At 39.7% G+C, this 22624-nt stretch overlaps 1 protein-coding gene across 5 annotated transcripts in view; it reads left to right on the top strand.

Moving 5' to 3' along the window:
- The window catches only part of NPNT (nephronectin), a 79533-nt gene extending 57049 nt beyond the window's left edge, over positions 1–22484 (top strand). For 3 of the 5 annotated variants that reach the window (XM_021680362.2, XM_021680360.2, XM_021680361.2), the window contains 4 exons: positions 9647–9733; positions 10220–10318; positions 18096–18352; positions 19738–22484. In XM_021680362.2, the coding sequence (XP_021536037.1) occupies positions 9647–9733; positions 10220–10318; positions 18096–18352; positions 19738–19848 (554 nt within the window). In that variant the 3' untranslated portion in view covers positions 19849–22484. The remainder of the gene's footprint in view (positions 1–9646; positions 9734–10219; positions 10319–18095; positions 18353–19737) is intronic. The other 2 variants (XM_044912653.1, XM_044912652.1) reach the window with 1 other exon arrangement.
- Positions 22485–22624: the final 140 nt, after the last annotated feature.

The raw sequence follows: 22624 nt of genomic DNA, 5'->3' as shown, positions 1-22624 counted from the left end.
TGTTGTCAGAAGCTTTTGAACCAGAATAACAGATATAACATAGGGTGCTTATTTAGGATGTAGATTCCCTACCACACATTTACTAAATCAGACCTTCTAAGGGAGTACTTCTCTGCCTTCGGTGTGTATAGAAGTCACATGGAAATATGTTAAAGTGAAAATTCCGATTCAGTGGGTCTAGGATAGGACCTGAGATTCTGTGTTTCTAGCAAGCTCACAGGTAGTGCCGTTGATCTGCCGACCACACTGGAAAGCAGGGCTCTCTGAGCCATAATGTTCGCTCCAGCCAGTAGAACCATGTCCTGAATGGGAACAGAGCTAGCCAGATGTGGAGTGTTCAAATGTAGCAGTTGTGCCTACAATGCGGCATGGAGCATCTGGGTCACATAAAGAAAAGAAGTGTTGCCAAATAAAGATTACAGAATATAATGTAATGTGTATCAGGTGCTCTTAGGAGTGGCCTTATCAGAGAACCAGACTCCCTGTTGCTTTGTTATTCTAGATCCTGAGAATGTGTTGAAATTCCAAGTATCAGGCAGTAAAAAGAAAACTTTCCACTTGAAGATTGTTGCTCTGCTGTGCACTGTGTACAGTTTCCTTTTCTTGCCTTCCTTCTGTGGATTTTACGGAGGCTGTGGCTGGTGTGGTCTCATTATTCTTAGTCTCTTTCCTGATGCTGTGTGGTAATGGGTAAAAGGTTGTTTCTGCTGAGGGGTTTGCTTTCTGGTAAAGACCAGAGACCCTAAGATGCCTGACATCTTCCTGGAGATTACATCTCTGCTGGTGTTTGGAAGGAGCGAGTTGTCGCTGCTTACAGGTCAGGATCTGGTGCGGTGAATTCGGAAAGTTTCCAAGATTTTTGATTTCTATTTAATTTGATTTGACGGTGGCTGGTAAAAAAAAAAAAAAATCGTTCTCCCCGGAAGGTACAGATTGAATTCTTGGTGAACGTGACCGAAGTCAGAAATCAAAAATGTTTTAAGTTGAATGCACATCTGTCTGTAGTGTTGTGAGGAAAAGTACTGTGCTCGTAGCCACTCTGTGATTTGGGGCCTGTTACGAAATCTTCCTCTGCCTTCATTTCCTCATCTGTAAGTGGGGATGATAATAGTATCCACCTCATTGAGCTGTTGTGGGTGCACATAAAACTCTCACCATATACTAAGAATTCAATACATGGCAGCCAGTACTACCTCTGTGGCTGTTGTTGAATTCAAGTATATAGTAATGACCAGAGAGAAGCAAATAAAAGGACTGGGAAGGAGCTTCTGAAATTTCCTTAACCACATTAGAGAAAATTCTTAGCCATATACTGATGACTAGCAAAAAGAAAAGGGTTTCTGGGCTCCACAGAAATAAGCCCTACTTAACTCATAAAATACAGCCCCATTTTGTGTTCAGTTCCGAGTCTATATTTTTATGATGCTTTTATAATGCTTTTTATTATGGGTCATTATATTTTAATATTATTTTCGGCTAACCAGATCCTTTTGAACCAAATCGATTTGCTAGTGTGAGCTATTGGGTGAGCAGAGAAAATACAAATAGAAAGCTAGCTACTTCACATGTCCTTTACTTTTTACCAAATCATTGGAATATTCTGTTTCCCTTAGGTGTTCATAGCAACTAGGTGAACAGTTGTGATGTTAAAAGACAGGATCCCCTCAACTTCTTTGCTGTGTCAGTGGTGACAACAGCCTTTTGAGAGATGAGTCTATCTAGGTGGGAAACATGTTACAGGATGTGTCTGATAAATTCCAAAAATAAAAGCTGTTTTTCCTTTAAAGGGATTTCTTTGGCCTGAGGGCACTGACATGTGTCCCGCACAGCAGGTGAGCTTCTGCAGGCAAAAAACCCCCCCCCCCCCCCCCCCCACCTTGTGTCCAGCAGCAGCCTGAGATCAGGTACTCTGCTCACCACCTGCTCTGGAATGTTCCTGACAGGGCTACTCTTCATGGTTTCCTTTGGCTTCAGAAGAGGGAGAGAGAACAGAACGTGTCAGGTGTTCTCTTGCTCTGGAAAAGTTGTGTTCTCATCCTTATGGTCATACTTAAAAAAGAACCATCTTTTAGATATTCTTTTCTCCTGGGTTTGCCCCAGTCAGTGCTTTCAGTTGTTCTGAAACTTTATTAAAGGAGAAATAGGTGAGCCACGTAAATTGGGCTCCTTACTGAGTACTGGAGCAGTGTCTATGTTCCACCTTTCACCAGAGATTGATTTTTTCCCAGTTCTGCTCTTTACTCTCAGCCCAAAGGGCTTTTGAACATTTTAGATTCTTCCTATGGGATGAAAGCTTTGGCAGACAAGGGCTTATTTCTGTGGAGCCCAGAAACCCTTTTCTTTTTGCTAGTAATCAGTATATGGCTAAGAATTTTCTCTAATGTGGTTAAGGAAATTTCAGAAGCTCCTTTCCAATCCTTTTATTTGCTTCTCTCTGGTCATTTAAAGCTATAATGCATGCGTATGTTCTTCATCTGGAGAGGGAAAGAAGGGGCCAGGGGAGGGGGCGGGGGAGAGAGAGAGGCAGGAAACTGCCTCATAAAACCCAGTCATTCATTCCTACTCTGTAGTCTCTAAAAATCCCCTAGGTTTTGCTTTCAGAAAGAGCCTTCAGAATATTAGGAGAGTTACATATGCACCATTCTCTTCCACTGAACAAAAACCCTGACCATAGAAACAATTTAAGACAGTGTTGTCTTTAATCTTTTCATCTCACGACAAATGCCAGAATTAGCCTGGGTAATGTCATGGGAACCACCCTGGAAGAGAAACAGAATTTGCAAAGCCACCTTTAATAAATAGTGCTTACATTTTACTACGGTTAACTCTTTGGAAGAAGTCTGGCAGTGGGAGGTGTGTATATAATATTTACTTTTACTTCACAGTGCTTACTCTTAATGCTTTTTGGGTAATAGTATAGTTGACTATTTGGGAAACCTCATTTATGAACACAGCTATATATTAGTATTATGTTCCTGGGGGAAATATATTTAATGGAAAATGGGCCAAAGGGTCTTTTTAAAGAGATTTCCTGCTTATTCGTGTGGCCAATTCTTCTCACGGTCTCCCGGGCCCTCCAGCCACTGGGAAAGAGTACCAGGTCCCTAAGCACAGTCCAACCACGTTTTTATCCAGTTGTCTGCATGCTTCATACCTGCACCTTCCTTTTATTTTAGTTCATGCAGAAGGCTGTAAGCAGCACTGGGCAAGTGATAGTGTTTTGGTGGGTAAAACATTGGCCAATGGAAGGAAAAAGTTTAGGAAATAAATCTTTTAAAGACTATATGACCATTCTTTAGTTTATGTTAATTTTGGTCATGATGGCTCTCTGCCCCCCACTTTCCCCCCCCCCCCCTCCTATTTATTCTCCATGCTACAGCCAGAACATTGCACTTGACCTGAAATTTTGCAAAGACTTCCAGCTTCTACCAGAATAAAGCCCAAAATCTCTACAGGGCTTTAATCTGCCCACATCTGTCTCTAGCTTCATTTGGTGCCCTTCCTCCCGCAACCTGCCTCCCCACCTGTGAGCTCTAGAGCTGGAAGGACGTTTGAATTCCACACCTTTTCATTCCCTAGGGCACTAGCTCTCAGTAATGCATCCTTCCTGTCCTGGTGTGAGCATCACTTCTCAGAGATCTTCGTGCATCTGTCCTCCCCAGGCTAGCTTAGCCAGCCCCCAGGCCCCACCCCCATGCTCACACAGCCTCCTCTACTTGTCTTTTAAAGCATTCATTACCTGGGGAAATTGTTAGAGGTCTGTCTTCACCTCTAGAAATTAGACCCCATGAAGGCAAGTGTATTCGCATTGCTTCACAAGTTCTTAGCCCAGTGCCTTGTACCCAGTGGATTCTCTTTCTTGACTGACTGGAATAAAAAGTGGATAGAATAGAGGGAGGATGGATAGACGGACAGACAGTAGAGGAATTGTATTGTTAGCATTTCTCCTATCCTTTTTTTAATCTCTAAAATTATACCATTCTAAGAATTAATGGTCCAGTTACTACACAGTATCAGATATGTGTTTGTTTTTTATAAAATAGATATATTGCATAGTTAAAGTGACTGTTAGCTAAAATGCAAAGCAGGGAAAATAATTAGAAGAATCATGTACAAGTATCTATTCTGGTTATCTATTTTTAGGCAAGGCTAGTCATTTAATATTTTCTACATTGATTAAACTAGTTCTCTTGAATCAAAGAATATGTACAAATTCACTAATATATTTCAATTTCATAGCCTCACATTTAATAACAGGTACCAAGACTCTATTCAGAATTCTCTTTGAGGGGCCTGAGTGGCTCATTCGGTTGGGCGTCTACCTTCAGCTCGGGTCATGATCCTGGGGTCCTGGGTTGGAACCCTACGTTGGGCTCCCTGCTCAGCGGGGAGTCTGCTTCTCCCTCTCCCTCTGCCCCCCCCCAGTGCATGTGCTCAGTCGCTCTCTCAAATAAATTAAAAAGTTCTGTTTGAGCAATCAAAATACAAGTAACAGACATATAGTTGCTATGGGGTAGAGGTCTATATATGTGCTCTCACAGAACTCTCTATGTTTTAGGTACTTTTTTTCTATTACAACAGAAATTTTCTTTTTATGAACAGTCCTAAAAATATACAATTACAAAAGACAAAGCAAACCGAACAAATGGGAAAACATCACTTTCATTTCCAATACTCAGACCACCATTATTAGCATATTGGTGTATTTCTTTTTTTTTTTTTTTAACTGAGGTATAATTGATCTACCGTATTAGTTTCAGGTGTACAACACAATGATTTAATATTTGTATGTATGTTGAAATGATAACCACAATAACTCCAGTTAACACCCATCATACTTTGTTACAAAATCTTGTGATGAGAAATTTTAAGATTTATGCTGTTAGCAACTTTAAAATATGCATTGCAGTATTACTAGTTATAGTCACCATGCTGTATATTATATCCCTATAATTTATTTACTTTATAACTGGAAGTTTGTAACTTTTGAGCCCCATTTGCCCACCTTTCACCCCTTGCCTCTGGCAACCAATCTGTTCTCTGTATCTATGAGCTTGTTTCTGTTGTAAAGATTCTATCTGTGAGCCAGACCTTGTGGTATTTTACTCTGACTCATTTCACTTATCATAATGCCTTCAAGGTCCGTCCATGTTGTCACAAGTGGCGAGATTTAATTCCTTTTTATAGCTGAATAATATTCCTCTGTGCATATACAGACCACATCTTCTTTATCCATTCATTTGTCAGTGGACACTTAGGTTGTTTCCAGATCTTTACTGTTAGAAATAATGCTGCAGTGAATATGAGAGTGCTTATATCTTTTTGAATTAGTGTTTTTATTTTCTTCAGATAAATACCCAGAAGTGGAATTGCTGGATCATGTGGCAGTTCTAATTTTAATTTTTTCAAGGAACCTCCATACTGTTTTCCATAGTGATTGCACCAATTTGCATTCCCATTAACAATGCACCAGGGTTCCCTTTTCTCCACATCCTTGCCAACATTATTTCTTTTTGATTGCAGCCGTCCTAATAGGTGTGAGGTGATACCTCATCAGGGTTTTGATTTGCATTTCCCTGATGACTGGTGATAATACCTCATCAGGGTTTTGATTTGCATTTCCCTGATGACTGGTGATATTGAGCACCTTTTCATGTACCTGTTGGCCTCTGTATGTCTTCTTCAGAAAAATGTTGATTTAGAACTCATTTTTTAATTGGATTTTTTTACTATTGAATTGTAGGAGTTCTTTATATATTTTGGGTAGTAACCTCTTATCAGATATGATTTGCAGATATTTTCTACTTAGTAGCTGGCCTTTTCATTTTGGTGATTGTTTCCTTTGCTGTGAAGAAGGTTTTTAGTTTGATATTGTCCTACTTGTTTATTTTTGCTTTTGTTGCCTTTGCTTTTGGAATCAGATCCCGAAACTCACTGTCAAGACCAATGTGAAGGAGATTACTGCCTTTTTCTTCTAGGAGTTTTATGTTTTCAGATCTTACATTCAAGTCTTTAATCCATTTTGAGTTCATTTTTGTGTATTGTGTAAGATAGTGGTCCAGTTTCATTCTTTTGCATATGGCCGTCCAGTTTTCCTAACACCATTTCTTGAAGAGACTGCATTTCCCCATTGCATGTTCTTGGCTTCTCTATTGTAAGTTAACTGACCGTATATGTTTGGGAGGGGGTGTTGTTTTTGTCACTCTTGTTTCTAGTCTGTTGTTTTGTTTGCTTGTTTTTCTTGTACATAGTTGAGGTCATACTGCTTGAATGACTTTTTCCCACTACTTACTTCACTTAGTATTTTCACATAAACCATAAAATATGCCAGGGAGTGGGGTAGTGAACCTTCTCCTGACACTTCAGTGGAACACTCTTAGCAATCCATAGTGGTGTGAGAAAGGAGAAATAGTTGAACAATTTGGCAGAGTTACAGAGTAGAGTACACAGAATTGTAAGAACTAATAGCTGCTGAGCATGTCAGGCCTCTAAATTCCTTGGAATGTTTTCCCATGAACTGCAGTGAGGGTGTGCTTGATCAACTGCTGCTGAAGTTAGTATTTTAGGCACTTGGTTTCCAAGAACTATTAATGAAACATCTGGCACTTTGCAAGTTGTTAGATGACTAATTCTTTGAGTTGCTGTTTTCCAAGTGTGTGATCTCCTCCCTTCCTTTCTCTTCAACCTCATCCCACATCACTTTCCCCATTTCTCAGCATCTTTCCTATAGGCATCATGAATGCCTTTCTGTAAATGTTTTGAGCACCTTCTTTGTAATTGCTGTCTGAAACACTCCCTTCCCCCCACCCCCCCCAACACTTTGCTTTTTGCTTGGAAGTTTCCACATTCTTTCCCTCTTGGTCTAAATGGTGCTTCCTTAGTGAGGTTCCCCTTGATCTCCCTTTATGACCAGTTTATTATTGTGAGCGGAAGTCACCCTCATTATATTAATGCATGCAATGGATTGTTTAAGAACACTTCTAATAAGATGTTTCTAAGAAGGAGTTTGCAAGCTGTGTTCACACAGTGTTATGTCGGTAATGGAAGTGATACCCACTAAATAAGCATAAAGTGTTTAAGTACATTTGTAATACAGAGGTTTCTAAGAACACATCCTGCAAGCACCATAGAGAACAGTGTTGTGTAGGTGGAAACTGCACCCATTTTAGGAAGAATGAAGTGATGAGTTCACTTATAACATAGATGTTTCTAAGCTACTTGCAAGCTTCCTATGACAAGTGTTGTATCAGTGACTGGAAGTTATCCACATGTTGTAATATATGTATTATAGTGTTAAGATCACCTGTAATAAGGATGCTTCTAAGAACAACAACAACAAACAAAAAACAGGCCCTTTGTGCCAGGAAACCTTTGTTCAATCCTCCCTCTCTATACCAAGACTCTATTTACCATGTAACAGTCCTTCAGCTAGAAAAAAAGGGGGCTGACAAACTGCCATAATGTAGCACCATCCTATGGTACTGTAAGATTTGAGCTGTTCCAATCCAGAGATAATTTGTATAAGTTACAAGAGAACAAAAAAATGATTGTTCTATAGAATTTTTTGAACTTTCTCTATGTCATGAGAAATGAAGCATGTTTGCCTACAACTTTGTAATATTTCTAGTAAATAAGAGGCAGTCTCCCTCTTAGAGTCCTAAAGGAAGAAAGGAAAGCTATAAATGCATTGCCATGAGTCATTGGGGTGTACAAGAAGGTAGCCAGTTACCTCACCCCCTAGGGCACCTGTGACGGCGGTGTGTCCCTAAAGCTTGTCTATTGACCAGCTTCTCTTCTCCCATCCCTTTCAGCCTGGGTATATGCAAGTGTATGTGGGGGGGGGGGGGGGGGGGGGGAATGGGTTTTCACTGTTTGGACTTCTGAAACAAAAAGGGAAAAACTTTAAAAGTAGAAAGCTAAAAAAAAATCAGTGCAAATATTATGGGATTAATTTTTTAAAAATCTTGCTAAAAATAATAGGAATAGTGTTGAAAAAGAACCCTCTGACTGATCTGTTCCTTGGCATTCGACTTCTTTTACTCCCTGCCTTATAAAAATATAGTTAATGAGGTTCTGGCAAAGAGAAGGGAGTAGCCCTGGTCTTTGGTCAGGAATTCCCCTTCACGGATATTCCCACATACCCCCCACCCTCCAACCCAGTTACTCTTCAGGACATCGTCTGGTGTTTTTCCTTCACAGCCCTCATCAACATTTAGAATTGTAGTGTGGATTTATGTTTAGTGTGGTTTAATGTTTGCCTCTCTAGTTCGAATGCAAGCTCCCAGAGGGTCAGGTCCTAGTTGGTCTTGTTCACCCCTTTAGCTGTCTCCCTGGCCTGCCATGGTACTTGGCATATGGGGGACAAATATACATTGAATAACTAATGCTTTAAATGACTCTTTTTAAAAAACTAGATTCTTTTTTTTTTTTTTAAAGATTTTATTTATTTATTTGAGAGAGAGAATGAGAGACAGAGAGCATGAGAGGGAGGAGGGTCAGAGGGAGAAGCAGACTCCCTGCCAAGCAGGGAGCCCGATGCGGGACTCGATCCCGGGACTCCAGGATCATGACCTGAGCCGAAGGCAGTCGCTTAACCAACTGAGCCACCCAGGCACCCAAAAAAGTAGATTCTTAAGCTCTGTCCCAGTTGGTTCATTTGAGGAAAAGCGTTGACAAAATGAGTTTCTGATAAGATTTTCACATCCGTGCAGTAAACACTTATTGAGGATCTGTCACCAGGTCAAACCTTGGAAATGTCACATGAATAAGGCACAGTTGATGCCCTCCAGGACCTCAGAAACTAGCAGAGGGACACACACACATGTATGTGAATAGCTGCAATTCTCTATAGAAGAGTGTAATAGAGAGGTGTGCACATGAGCCTTTGGAGAGTACAAGGAGGAATGATTTAATTCACCTGGGGCATGAAAGTTTTCAGCCAGGCATGATATTTACAGTGGGGAAGACGGGAAGAAGAAGAGGGAAATAGGCAAAGTTTGGCAGGTTAATTAGTAGGAACAAGAGAATCCCAAGCTGGGGATGGGACCAGATATGTGAAAATGAATGGCATGATTTGGACAGTATTTTGTGTGTTTTGGGGGCTGGGTTGTGAATGCTGCATCAGGGAGTTGGGATTTGATCTTTAAGGAGCCAGGGAACCCAGCTGTGGTAAGAATTGTAGATGGAGTGCAGCAGTGGGCAGCCTTCACTGGAGGGGAGTTGATGCTGTGGTTAGAAAGTCAAACCATTCACTGCAGTTGCAGGCATTTTCCATTAAAACCGCCTTCATTTAGAGTTCATAATGTATCTTTCATAGAAACAAGTTCTAGAATTTGACAGAGGTGAATATTTTGCTAGAAACTGGTAGCTCGTTTAAAACGTATTTTCCAGGCAAAGACTTTTTAATGTATTTTTATGTTGTATTTTAGAAACTTTTGGAAAACATTTTTAAAAATTGTACTCAGATAAACGTTATAGTCCTAAGTCCCTATAGAAGAAACATCATGAATCTTAAAGTGACATGTAATGAAATATTTTGGATTCTTCCAGATGCGTGAAATGCCTAGGTCTTCTCCTATGCCCTGGTTAAGGCCTGTGTCTTTATCAATACCTCACCCAAACCAGACCAAACCTCTCTCTCTTGCAGTTCCACGGCAGCCTTCAAACGACTTGTTTGAAATATTTGAAATTGAAAGGGGAGTCAGTGCAGATGATGAAGCAAAGGATGATCCAGGTACATCCTTACATTTTTAGCATGTTATGACATTTTATTGTTTCCTTCCATTTCCTGAAAATGACTTTTAAATTGTAGATTGCTTAGTTACATCTGGGAAAAGTGTACTTTTTTTTAACAACTTGGTTTCCTCTGAAGTTATACAGTTGTTGAGTGAAAATAATTACATATCATCATCATCTTTTTAAAAAAATATTAAAGCAGCACTTAAACTATGAAGAGGAAACCCTATTTTGTAAGTGATGATGTAACAAGGTCATAATCTGGCAACATTGTTGTGTTCTATTTTTACAGCTGAACACACATGCACAGTTTTTCTAAGGAAGGATTCATGTGCTCTTTTATCTCATGGAGGGAAGTTCTGGTCGGATAGTTAAGTGTGGCTAGAAAAGAACACGTGTACAGATCGATAACCCTAGTTCACAAATTTGTTTTTACAAATTGTGCCATTGTGGTCTACACATCTTTCTGGTCGTTTTCTTACAGGTGTTCTGATACACAGTTGTAATTTCGACCATGGGCTTTGTGGATGGATCAGGGAAAAAGACAGTGACTTGCACTGGGAACCAGTGAGAGATCCAACAGGTAAAACCAGTTAATCTCTATCAATTTGATCCTGTCTGGGGACCTGGTTTTAACAATCAAGAATACTGTAACATATCTCTGTTTACCCTCTTTATTCAGTAAAGAAAGATCTCGCCCAGCATTTCATATTGCATATTTTTTAAGTGAACTAGTCAGCAATAAACTAGAATTATATTATGAGAAGACAAGTAGTTCATTAAAAGACCATCTAGTTTCTAAGTAAAACCTTTAGGCTCACTCTAACAGAGAATTTGAGTTATTTGTTGTGCCCCATTCCCAGGCATGACAGAAATAATATAACACCAGCTCTGGTTGTCATCCCCAGTTGTTTTCTCAACTTTGTCCTTTTTTAAAAAGATGCGATACATAGCAGAAAGAGACACTGGAAGTTTCTGTGAAGTTTTGAATATTTCTCTGGAAAAAATTTCCACCTAACTTAGATGCTGGAGAAATTAGTTATAAATTACCACCATTTATTCCACAGGAGAATGTTATTAGAGAGGTAGATTTAGACATAGTTCCTTGGAAAATTAACAGACTTTTAAATTGTATGCTTCCTACTGACATAGTGTTTCAGTGCTTACAAGATGTTTTGTCGTCTTGTTTCAGAAAGCAAAGTTACACGTTGTTGTTGGTTTTTTTCCTCCCCACAGTAATTAAATCTTTTATGGGTGGGGCCAATTTAATGGGAGGGTGAGGAGTTAAATTTGTTTTCTTCCTTTTATACTTCTGGTTCTAGACTTAAGAATGAAAGATACAAGACATGAAGAAAAAGTGTGTTTTTTGTTTTAAAAGCCTAGTTCTTGAATAGCATCTCAGGTATATAGATAGAGCACAAAACATATAAAAGTTAACTTGAGGGAAGATATGCTCTGTTAAACCAGTTCTTAAACTTCAGGGTGCATACAGATCAGCTAGGGGCCTTGTTAAAATGTAGATTTTGTTGTATGCCTAAATGCTCCTTGGAGATACCTATGGTATTAGTCCTTGTTGCACGTTGTGAGTACAGAATTATTTAAAAAATTAGCCCAAAAATATATTCATTAGATCTCCCTAAGGTGAAAATAGAACAGATTTTTAAAAACGAAAATTTGAGGGCACATAGGTGGCTCAGTCAGTTAAGTGTCTGACTCTGGATTTTGGCTCTTTATGGTCTCGGGGTCCTGGGATCGAGCCCCACGTTGGACTCCCCACTCAGAGGGGAGTCTGCTTGTCTCCCACTCCCTCTGCCCCTTCCCCCACTCATGCACACGCATGCTCTCCGAAATCTTAAAAAAAATGAAAATTTGGGGTAAGCTTTTAAAAATATGAATATTCAGTAAGTTCAAATGGGTTTTTAGATTTCTTAGGTATAAAATAAATTTTAGTGGGCCCCCCCATACACACAGTGAGGTTCCTCTCATTTAAGCTTGACTCTGAGGAGGACATTATTATTAATGTCACAGATATCTGTGGATAAGAGAGAAACCATTTATTTAATATCTACAGTAGTCCTGACTCATTCATCATCCTATTGGTTCAGTTTAATCCTCTCACCCACCCTGTGATGGCAATACTGAGGCCCAGAGGTTGTATACCTTTCCTAAGGCCACAAAGCTAAAGAATGGACTTCATATCTAGGCCTCCCTGTACTTTGTGTGGCCTCCCCCCTACACTTGTGTGTGTGTACTGTCTGCTTAGCAGATCTCAGGCCTGTAGATTTGACTGACCACTGACCTGAAGTCGTTGGCTACAGGATGAAGCATCTTTGACAGTCACGTAGGATAGAATAGTGAACGTTGTTCATGGTCATGATGAAGAACTCTTTCGAGTAAGGTACATTGGTGAGAGCTATTCATGCTAAACTCAGAGGACCTCATTATACTTCCACAGAGGCATCCAGTGTAGAAAATCCATGTAAAATTCTTGATTTTTAAAATTTCCGTATTCTGTTGTAGAACCAGGTTTGTATTTTAACACTTTGTATTATTCATTACATATGTAAATGTTTACATTTGTGGTGATCCAAGTTCCACTTGCCCTCTGCTAGAAAGAGGTGATTGGAAATTAGAATGGTAGACCAAAAAATGTGGAACAGTCATTTGGCGATGATAGCATAGAACAAATTGAAAGGAGGTGGTGGCTGTTTGTGTGACTGGGTAGCTCCTGATGATGGTCTCTGGCCCCTAAGGGGGGCCATTCTTTCTTTGCTTGTGTCGCTTCCCCTCTTCCCTTCTGCTGATAGCTAGGATGCGAGAGGAAGTTAAACAAGAGGGGTGAAAGCCTTTAACATTTTAGCAAGTAATTATTCAGTTTGAGTGAAACCTGTGTCATCACTGCCAAAAAGTTAGGTCATTTCCATAGAAATAGGGTATTTCTTCCAGAATGGCAAATCCACTTTGGTGGGTTCTTTCTGGTCTGAGAAGAACAGAGATAATTGTAGGTCACTTCCAAGAACACGACCTAGATGGAAAGGTATCTCAAAGCCTGTGGGAAAACAAGTAAAGAAATCAGAATGTTCAGCTCGGAAAAGAAATAATGGAGCAAGACTGCTCTTCAAATATTTGACCAACAACATCTATCACAGTTATTCTGGAACCACAAGGGGATGAGAAATCAGATCAGTAGGTAAAAGCTATAGGGAGATCAATTTTGGTTCACTCTCAGAAAGAACTTGCCAATCATCAGAGCTGTCTAAAGAGAACAGGATGAGTTGGAAATAGGGAGCTCTCTGTTGGTGGAGGCGTTTGGGTGACATGTAGCAAGATGTTGTTTTGAGCATTGGGTAAGTGTTGGATTAGAAAATCTGCTACACCACCTCTGAGAGCCTCTGACTCAGAATGGAATGCTCCCAGGTCTTCCCAAACTGAGCAGCCGGGCTCCAGCTTGGGAAGCGGATGGGAGGACCAAAGGATGGCAGAGGGGAAGATGGGGTAGGACTGCACGGCGTATGTCAGGCTGGAATTGCGGAGGAGCTTTTTAGAGTATGTTGGGGAATTCTAACCAGATACTGATGGAAAAATACTAATAAGGCTTATTATGAAAAAATGCCTGTTTTTCTTCTAGGAAGTTCAGGGATGTGAGTGTGTGTATATCCCATGCTAAGACTAGAGAAGAATAGAACCAATTTAATTATCTGTGTATTATCTAATTACCAAGCTAACTTTTTTTCTATCTAGACTGTACCATTTGTAAAGGAACATATGTTTGGATTTCCACAATTACGACTGATTTTTAATGTGCATTTACTTATGCAGATATTCTCATGCTAATAAACTTAAAACTTTGGGAAACACCTGCAGAGTACATTGATTTGCTAGCTGCTTTCCTGGTGCTCATTAGGTTTTATCCCATTCGGTCTTGAACTTCATTGTGAGATAGTGAAATTAATATGTGCCTCTAAGATTGCGCTGCTGACAGATGTGGTGACACCCTGAAGACGCAGCTTTCTGTAAATGTCAAGGCTGGACCCCGGGGGCCCTTTTCCTGAAACCCTGATCTCTGGGGATCAGGGTTGAAGGAAACGGACTCAGTGCTGTGTCTGCTACTGATAGCTACAAGGTATTCACTTTAAAATATATAGCCACCAAGCCAGCTCCTACATGCCAGTATGTCTATTGCAGCATTAAACATTATTTTGAAATAGACATAAATGGAAAAATCAACAGTGAAAATAAAGGCTTCCGCCCCCAGCCTTGGCTCCTAGTCACCCTCCCCAGATCCCCAGATCCCACCAGTTTCTTGGTTATCTTTCCAGAGATGATACATTTTTCTACACAACAGCCCCCTGCTCTGTACCTTGCTTTTGTCACTTAAAGATTATATCTTATAAGAGTTAACACACACGTGGACTTTGAAGCCAGAAGGCTTGGGCTGAAACCTAGAGCTACCATGCGCTAGCTTTGACCTTGAGCAGGGTATTGAAATGGAGAGAATAGTGTCTATTAAATGCATTTAAAGCAGTGCCTGGCCCACAGTTACCATTAAAATAGTTTTAGCCATTGTTGTTGGAGATTGTCCTGCATCAGTACATACAGAACAACCTTACTCTTCTTTATGGCTATTACTCCATTCCTTTTTAGATGTACCACATTGTGTTTAACCCGCCATCCACATCCAAATGTGCCAATGAGGCACATTTCAGCAGAACGGTGAATAGCCTTGTACATGTATCATTTCATATCTGCTTGAAAGTAGGATAAATTCCTGGATGTGGAATTGCTAGGTCAAAGGGAATGGGCATTTTGAATTTGATAGTTTTCTCAATTGACCTTCATAAGAGTTGTAGCAATTTATGCTCTCACCAGTAATATTTAAGAACCATCCTCAATAGATCTTATTAAACTATTTTTTTTATCCTTGCTAAGCTTATAGGTGAAAAGGCATTGCCTTTTAATTTTAATTTGATTTTCTCTTACTGTGAAAATTTGGCCATCTTTTCATATATTTAAGTAATCTTTTTCTATGATGCCCTTTATTTTGTGTATTTTTATTATTGATTTTTATTATTGATTTGTACAGTTCTTTATTTAAAAAGGGAATTTAGTCCTTTTCATGTTTTGCAACTATTTTTTTGCTTGTCTCACTGTTTTATGGTACTTTTATCTTAAAAAAGTAAAAATTTGAAGGGCACTTGTGATGAGCACTGGGTGTTATATGTAAGTGATGAATCACTAAACTCTATTCCTGAAACTAATATTACACTATATGTTACCTAACTGGAATTTAAATAAAAACTTGAAATTACAAAATAAAAATAAAAAGTGAAAATTTGGAAACTTCAGTAAGAAATTGGTTAAATTATTAATGGCATACTTGGAGCTATGAAAAATGGCTGATATATTTAATGAAAACAAGCTACTACACTGCAAATAATGTTCATATTCATGTGCATTAGTGTTCATGTATTTACATAGGAGAAGTTCAGAAGTTAAAATGTTAGTAATTATCATCTCTGGGTTTTGGGATCATGACATATTTAAATTTCCTTTATGCTTGGGCGCCTGGGTGGCTCAGTTGGTTAAGCGACTGCCTTCGGCTCAGGTCATGATCCTGGAGTCCCGGGATCGAGTCCCACATCGGGCTCCCTGCTCAGCAGGGAGCCTGCTTCTCCCTCTGACCCTCCCCCCTCTCATGTGCTCTCTTTCTCTCAAATAAATAAAATCTTTAAAAAAAAAAAAAATTTAAAATAAAATAAATAAAAAAAATAAGTTTCCTTTATGCTTTTCTATTTCTCTCTTTTTTCCTGCAGTGGACATTACTGTATTACTTCCCCTTAAAAAACAAAAAATTAAGCTCTTTGCATTTGAGAGGTAAATACCAGCAAACCATAATGATCTTAGTTCTACCTGGGCTGGTTTCTCAGCTAGGCCAAAAAATAGAAGAAAAAAAATCACTGCAAAACTCCCCCTCATTTTTATGACCACACAGTTAACAGGTAAAGTAATGGACATTATGTTCTCTTCGTTAATTGAAATTGTAAAGGCACAAACCAGTACAGAGTTAAAAATAAATAAATTTTATCACCTAACTTTCTGGCAAGTTTTGGGGGTTTTTTTTTGTTTTTGTTTTGTTTGAAAAAAAAAATGCTACAAAAAAACCCAAAAACTAGATATTATGATGCTTTAAACTGAAACCATGAAAATATTTAATGTAATTTTATATTTAAACCAGTACTTTGGAATCTGAAATAAAATTTTTATTTTGTTTAATAGGTAACTTGTTTGGGGTACTAGATCAGTTTTTCCCCTTAGTTACTATTCCACCCACGTGCCATTTCCTTCTATTAAAAAGGGAAAGAATTCTCTGTGGTAAAACAAAACTCTGGTGCCCACAGAGCAGCCCCATAGAGAAAGAGCAGTTATAGCCTCATTTATCATGATTTACATTTTAGTTTAAATACCTATACAACAGGACTATTTGGCTCTCATTAGGATGCCTTGGTTTGTTAGGTTGTCTGCAGGCCGTGTCTGGCATAGCGATATTAGTGTACGTTCCACAGGGTCTCAAGGTAATCCTGGTTTTGTTTTCTTAAAACTTTCAGGTTAATTGTAATAACCTCATATCTTAGTCTTAACCCAAATACCTGTGATGATTCAAAGCTGACTTATGGGGAGACATTTAAGCCCCATCTAAATGTTTTGGCCCAAAATATTGTTCGGATGAATTTGATGGGGCACAGGTGGGGGAGGAGGATAAATTCTGTGTGTGTTTTCGGTGAGTCAAGTACATGCCTCAAGGACCTATTGCCCTGCAGGTTTTTTTGCCATATTCTTAGAACATCTTCTATTCAACAAATGACATCAAAGCCCTACATAGGCTAGGATATAAAATGAGGTGGTCTGGGGGAAAGGTTGGTTCTGACATCAACAAGTTCACGGTCTCCTGGGGGACAGAAACCCTTCAACCCGTGATTCCAGTTTGAGAGCAGCAAGGGCTGAATAGGGGGTCAGGCAGTTCTGAGCTCAAAACATTACCCTGCCCCTCACTGGCAGGGTGACATCTTGGGTGCCTTCACCTCTGCAAGTCTCTGCTTCTGCAGCTGCAAAACAAGCCGAACGAGTGTTCCCTTCAAAGACTTGTTAGCGGGGCTAAAGATGCTCCTGAGAGAGGCTAATGAGCCTGGCACAGGCGGACTATACACAAATCACCGATTTGGTCCTTTGAATACTCAGAGGGGACTCAGTAGAGAAGTCACTTGAAGAATAGGACATCCCCCAAATTATCATGTCTTACACAGAGTAAGCATAAGAAAGAAAGGATGGTGTATCTTTTAACTGAGAAATAAGTAGCATCTCTACCAAAACAGGTACAGGTGTTCAACATTCCAACCACATATTTCTTAGGGATAATTCAGTGCTGAAACAGTGTTGTTTTTCAGTTGGCTATAGTAAAACAGCTGGGCGGAGTGTCATTTGCACATGGACTGAGTTTCAAAATACTACTTGCAACTTTTCCTCTCTTGAGAAGGGGCCACCCCAACCCCCACTTCTCAGTGGCCGTGGCGGTTACTCTAACAATAGGGGGAAGCAAACCCTGCAGCCCTAGGGATCTGAGGACTTCATCAAAGTGACCTGTCCAAAGTGCAAGTTTTCCTTAATGTTTTGTGTACATGTATATGTAATAATTTATATATTAATTATATATAATGTTATAGATTTGATGTAAAAGTGTCTTAAACTGCTTACCTACAAATAAAATTGATGCTCCAGAAAGATGTAGAGGTGTCCAGAACACCTCTGCATCTTCTTGGGGCCAGGGGTACTCCAGTGTGAGAAACATGGCAAACTGACCTTTCCAAAGGACGCTTCTTGCTTTAGAGATTGAAAAAAAAAAAAGAGAGAAGAAAGAACAAAACTATCTAGTGCCCCTTTAGACTACCATCTGCTCTACTGCCTGGGGGTTAATTATCCACATAGAAAATTCTCCCTGGCAACTTAGAGTCAACCAGCCAGCCAGTTTGACAACATAATCATACACTGGTGAGGACGGCGAGCTTGTGTCTGCCTGTGTATGTCTGATCATATTCAACAGGAAATGGTCATAGTGTTAGGATTACTCATTATCGCATCCTGGGCATAATTTGCACTCTCCATGAGCCAAGTATTTTCTGTAAACACAAATCACAGAATTTAAGGGAGGCCTAGAAATAAGACCTATTTTTCTCCCCAAATCTGGTATTCTGTACAAATGACCATCCTAGGTTGCAGTTTATTCAAAGTAAACCTGCCATCCATGCTGTTGGTGCTAGACAGGGATGTCGGCACGCACACACACAGCCCTGCTTTTCCCATTCCAGGTGGACAGTATCTGACAGTGTCGGGAGCCAAAGGCCCAGGGGGAAAGGCCGCTCGCTTGGTGCTACCTCTCGGCCACCTCATGCATTCAGGGGACCTGTGCCTGTCGTTCAGGCACAAGGTGACGGGGCTGCGCTCCGGCGCGCTCCAGGTGTTTGTGAGAAAACACAGTGCCCACGGAGCAGCCCTGTGGGGAAGAAATGGTGGCCATGGCTGGAGGCACACACAGATCACCTTGCGAGGGGCTGACGTCAAGAGCGTAAGTAGAACTGCAAAGGGGGCAGAGCCTGGGAAGTTTTCCTTTCATAGGAGAACTCTGAGATCTGAATCTGAAGAAGCCTTGTTCTCTTCATGCATTCAGGCACAAAGGTTTGTGTTTTTCTGGATATGAGAACTCTGTTCTTTGCCTCTTCCTATAATCCCTTTTTGCTGCTTCTGACATTCTTCATTGCAACCTATGACTACCACCACTCTCCCCCAGTGCTGGTGAAAAGCCCCTATTTTTAATGGAAAAAAAAAAATCAGGAATTAAAAAAGAAAAAGGTAACAACTTGAAAGGGTAGAGATGGTGAGCTTAACTGTACCTGCTTTTCCTTTTTCTGCAATGCCTTTACTTTTCAGAGTTACCCTAAGTGTTTTTTGGTTTTTTTTTTTTTTTTTGAAATATTTCTTTAAAGTCTAATTTTGCCTCAGAGATCATAGTTAAGCAGCCTTGGGTGGAAACCGAGAACAATATGCTTGGGAAGTCCTATTCAGGACAGGATGTGGGAAAAGCTTTGATTGGATATATAAATTTTATCTTAAGTAATCAAGTCATAGGTAGCAATAAAATGATCTGTAGCATCCCATCGAAATAATGTATTTGGAAATGCATATTTATGCTCATATTAATAAAACTTGCTATTAGGAGATTCTGCATCTATGACTATAGGTATGGTTTCTAGAAACTATGTTAAAAGGGATAGACTCCATTAATACAGCTTTTATCTTAGATTTGTTTTACCCTTTGAAAAAAATATTGTTTGGAAAAATAAAGTCATTTCAAATTACAGCATAGAAAGGTTTCGGTTTTTAAAAGAGCAAGGATGCTCTAAAGAAGATAAAAATACAAGAAAGTGTTTGTACTTTACATAAGTAAAACAACACTGTGATTGGATTGTGGTGTCCGTTTCAAATCCATTTTTGGCAACAAAGCCAGCTTAACCCAATGAAAAAAGAGCAAATGTCTAGGATAGGCTGCATGATTATGATCTTCCAGATCTTCGGCTCTTATTTCTACATCTTTATATTCCATTTCTCTTTTTTTTTTTCTTTTTTTTTTTTTTTTTACTTCTAACCTTGGTAATCTTTGGCAAAGTGTCCACTTCATAAGCATTCCTAAATTGAGGTAGTCTGTCGTTCAGAGTGGCTTTTTTTTTAAAGAGTAACTGCTTCTGAGTGATGTGGTCTGATTAATAGTTTACTGATGATTTGAGTTTTTACCAAAAGGCAAGCCTTGGGTGACACTAGTTATGTTCTAGTCTTTCCTTCTGTTGAGTAAGTTTACTATTTGGTTTGGGGGAAAGTTTGCCTTTATTTTGCGAAACAAGCGGGCATTGGGAAGGGGCAGAGGAGGCTTGACTGGTGTGTGCATTCTCTCCCCAGGTCATCTTCAGAGGTGAAAAAAGGCGTGGCCACACTGGGGAGATTGGATTGGATGATGTGAGCCTGAGAAAAGGCCATTGCTCTGAAGAACGCGAGCAACACCCGAACTAGCAATGAATTCCCCTGTTGCTCTTTTCTTTTTCCAATCTTCACCTCCTGTCCTCTCCTCCCTCTTATCAGGCCTAGGAGAAGAATGGGTCAGTGGGTCAGGAGAAAGTCTGGTGGGTGACCCACACCTCGTGGCCTGCTTTTGTGCAATTCCAATGAACAGTAACACCCTCCTTGAAATACAAGGGGCGCCTGTGGGCGCATCCAAGCCAGCTTTGGGTGTTACCTTCCAGGCTACGGCTCTTTTAGGAAGGCCTTGGGCACGTGTGCCATCCTTTGTCCTGGTTACGGGGTGTTCCTAGTAGCAAATTGTGGGAGAAGTTTTCAAAAGAAATGCGTGCAAATGGCCATTCTCTTATCTGTTCAGTGTTGTACCATGAGTAGTATTGACTTCCCCTAAGCTATGTTGTACAATGTGCTTGTGAAAGTGGTTTCTCCCCTTCACTTGTTAGCTCGGGCCTGACCTGAACTCTGACTTTTACTGCCATTCACTTTATAAAAGAAGGGTAACATATCAAGATGCATTTATTCTCCTTATCTGTATTTTTTTTAAAAACAATTATGTAGGGTGGGCACGTAATCCCTCGTTAGTAGTGTGTTTTGTGTAAATGTGCTATTGATATTAAGTAGTTACGTGTTCCTAGTATTTACAGACTCTAGTTGCAAGGGAAAAGGCAGCTTGGGATCTCTTAGATTAAAAACTACCCAGTGAAAGGTCATCCAGTGCCATGACTTTATTTTGGCAGCAAGAGAAAATCGGAAGAGATGTCAGGTGTGGTAGCGGAGGGATGAAGTTTTTCACAGCCTTGAGTCTGATCACTGTAAAAGGATAGTGAACCATTCAGGTAGACAGGAAGCTGCAGTTACCATATAAAACCCTCACTGTTTCAGGTTATACTTTAAAACCAACAGTTTTTACAATAACATGGCTCTCTCTGGTAATCTGTAAAAAGCTCTGTAAAAGCTCTGGTTGTTTCAGAGAAAAGATGCTGTTTCTGGAAGGGCGAGGGGAAGCATGGGGGAAGGTCTGTTGAAACAGATTTTTCATACTAATTTTTAAGTCCATATATACATTTAGGCAGGTCTAGCTCATAACTATGTGCTGTCTTGTCAGAACGGGATTGGAAGCAAGTCCTGTGTTTGGAGGCATTTTGTTGGATTCACACACATGTCAGAGCAAGAGGACAAGATTGGAATTCTAGGATCTAGGAACCCCTAACTACATTTCCTCCCTGGATATTTTACCTTCATATTAAAAAATACACGACTTTTATAAGGCAACTTACTCATGAGGCTTTTCTTCATTTCTGATTAATCAAAATATTTTCTGCTGTTTTTGCCAGGAATCACAAAGATGATTAAAGGGTTGGAAAAAAAGATCTATGATGAAAAAGTAAAGGAACTGGGATTATCCAACGTGGCGAAGAGAAGACTGAGGGGCAAACCATTGCTGGTTTTCCAGTGTATGGATGGTTGGTACAGAGAGGATGGTGACCAGCTCTTCTCCATATGTGCTAAGAATAGAACAAGAGGAAACAGGCTTAGACTGGAGTGCGAGGGGGCATTTCCTGGCAGGGACAATTGTTAAATTAGAATCCTTTGTTTAAGAAAAAAAGTGAATCTCCCTCTCCCTCCCTCCCTCCCTCCCTCTCTCCTCTCTCTTTTTGAGGCTTTTAAAAAATTAGATGAAAATCTGTCTATTTAAGATGGTTAAAGATGTTCTTATGTCAAGGTAGAGTTAACAGAATCTTCCGAAAGATGTTTTAATCCTATTATTATGTAATGAAAATCTTCAGAACAGAGTCATTTGGACGATGCCACAGTCTTTTTTAGGCATTTACCTTTTGGCCTCTAATGGAGGAGAATCAAAAGGGGAAAAGCCCACCAAGTGCAGAGCTCACTAAAAGACCTCTCTATGGCAAACCTAGCAGGATTAAAACAGGAAAAAAAAAAAAACAAAACAAAAAAAACGTATTCTTAAGAGTATGATGGACGTGTATTTTAGTATCTTAATATCCTAATGTGGTAGGGTTCATTTTTTTTTCTTGGTAAAGGTATAACCTTTCACTTGCTCAGTGGATATTTTAGGTTTTAAAAGAGACCATAGTAAGGAACAGAGGTTAGAGAGCTTTTTATCTGGTGCATTCTCTCTACAATGTGTGTGACAGCTTGGCCACTGAGAAAGAGTTCCCTGCTCAACACCACTGTCCGGATTGTTGCTTCACTGAACCACTGTAATTCACTTTCTTTTATCAATTGGAATCTCCCAAGTTCCACAAAATGGTAATTTTTTTTTTTGAAAATAGTTACAACAGAATATCTTTTGTCATTTAACTGGGTGGAGGCAGGACCGGAGCAGGATGTAAAGCAGTGAGCCTTCGAGTAAGGGCCAGGCAGTAGGGCTTTAGATCCATTTTTAGTGATTCATTTCCTTTGTGGTCCTATAACTGCACAACTGAAGAGGAAAGGGGAAAATAATCGAAAAGGTCACTTTTAGGTGCCAATACTACATTGCACTAAACTGACAGAAGTTATCCAAAGTACTGTATAACATCTTGTTTATTATTTAATGTTTTCTAAAGTGAAAATGTTAGTGGTTTTCCAAACAGCCAAGTAAAAACAATTCTTTGTAAATAAAAGCACTGTTAATGTTGCCTGTTGTCTATTACTGTTTTCAGTTTTTTTTTTTTTTTTTTTTTTTTTTTTTTTTTTTTTTAAGAGTATTTATTTATTTGAGACAGAGCGAACGAGAGAGAGCACATGAGAGGGGGGAGGGTCA

The sequence above is a fragment of the Neomonachus schauinslandi genome, chromosome 2, assembly GCF_002201575.2.
Source record: "Neomonachus schauinslandi chromosome 2, ASM220157v2, whole genome shotgun sequence".
Taxonomy (NCBI): domain Eukaryota; kingdom Metazoa; phylum Chordata; class Mammalia; order Carnivora; family Phocidae; genus Neomonachus; species Neomonachus schauinslandi.
The sequence above is the reverse complement of the archived record's forward strand: the minus strand, read 5'-3'. Positions and strand labels throughout refer to the sequence as shown.